Source organism: Suricata suricatta, chromosome 1, assembly GCF_006229205.1.
Source record: "Suricata suricatta isolate VVHF042 chromosome 1, meerkat_22Aug2017_6uvM2_HiC, whole genome shotgun sequence".
NCBI lineage: Eukaryota > Metazoa > Chordata > Mammalia > Carnivora > Herpestidae > Suricata > Suricata suricatta.
The window spans coordinates 42,670,944-42,671,853 of NC_043700.1; the positions used below are offsets into that span (position 1 = coordinate 42,670,944).

The 910-nt window shown below is 65.6% G+C and overlaps 1 protein-coding gene across 1 annotated transcript in view; it reads right to left on the minus strand.

The window, feature by feature from the left end:
* Positions 1 to 773: 773 nt before the first annotated feature.
* The window catches only part of NKX2-6 (NK2 homeobox 6), a 3,846-nt gene continuing 3,709 nt past the window's right edge, over positions 774 to 910 (minus strand). Inside the window, exon 3 of the mRNA XM_029942774.1 lies at positions 774 to 910. This exon is cut by the window's right edge and continues 67 nt beyond it. Coding sequence (XP_029798634.1) covers positions 774 to 910 — 137 coding nt within the window.

The window sequence follows — 910 nt, forward strand, 5'->3', positions numbered from 1 at the left end:
ATTCTAATGGCCTACACACACGCTAACACACACCAATATATTCAGTATACTCACTCAAGGTGCTGAGCTGGATACAGGGGATAAAACGCAGTGACCGTGCAAGGGGAGAGCCCGAATACCTTCCGGAGAGCAACCCTGTCCTCACCGGATCAAGGCCGAGTCTTCGGAGAACCGCCGAGCAGTGAAGGGTGGGGGCCGTTTAAAGGCCCCTGAGGGCTTGGCTCACACAACAGTTCCTCACCAGGACCTCGAGGACCTACCCTCCCCCCGCGCCGCCCCCCTACACCCGGGGGCCCGCACCTCACTCAATTCCTTCTTCCCCATCCCCTTGCCTCTAAAGGAGGAGCGGGGTCCTCTAGAGCACCCTATCGCCCTTTAACCCCCACCCCCACCCCGCCCAGGCCCCAGGCTGCTGCACACAAATTAAAGAGCCAATCCGCAAACCCTGGCTTCGAGCTACGACAAGTCACCTGCCTCAGTACTGCTCCGACCCCCCAAAATTGTCCGCCACCCCAGGCTTTCCTCCCTCCCAGCGCTGCTTCGTGGGCGGCCCAGCGCGCTTTCTGCCTTTGGAGAGAAGAATGTCCCGGGCCCTTCAGCGGGATGGCTTGTTGGGGCCAATTCCTAGTCCTAGGGATTGCTCGGGGAGAAGTGCCATCCGGTCGCCTTTTGGGTCCGGCAGCGCCGCCCCCCATCCCGGCCGCCGGAAGCGGTCGGCAGGGAGGCTGGCGCGGAGCCCCGGGACGCGGTGGGCACGTCCGAGCCACCGCGTCTCACCAGGCCCTGACACCCTGCAGCGTGGCGGGCAGACGGCTCTGAGGGCCGGCACCAGGCCCACTCCCGCCAAAGCCCGCGCTGGCCAGGGGTGCGGGCGGCGCGGGACCGGGAGGCGCGCCCGCGTAGCCGGCGC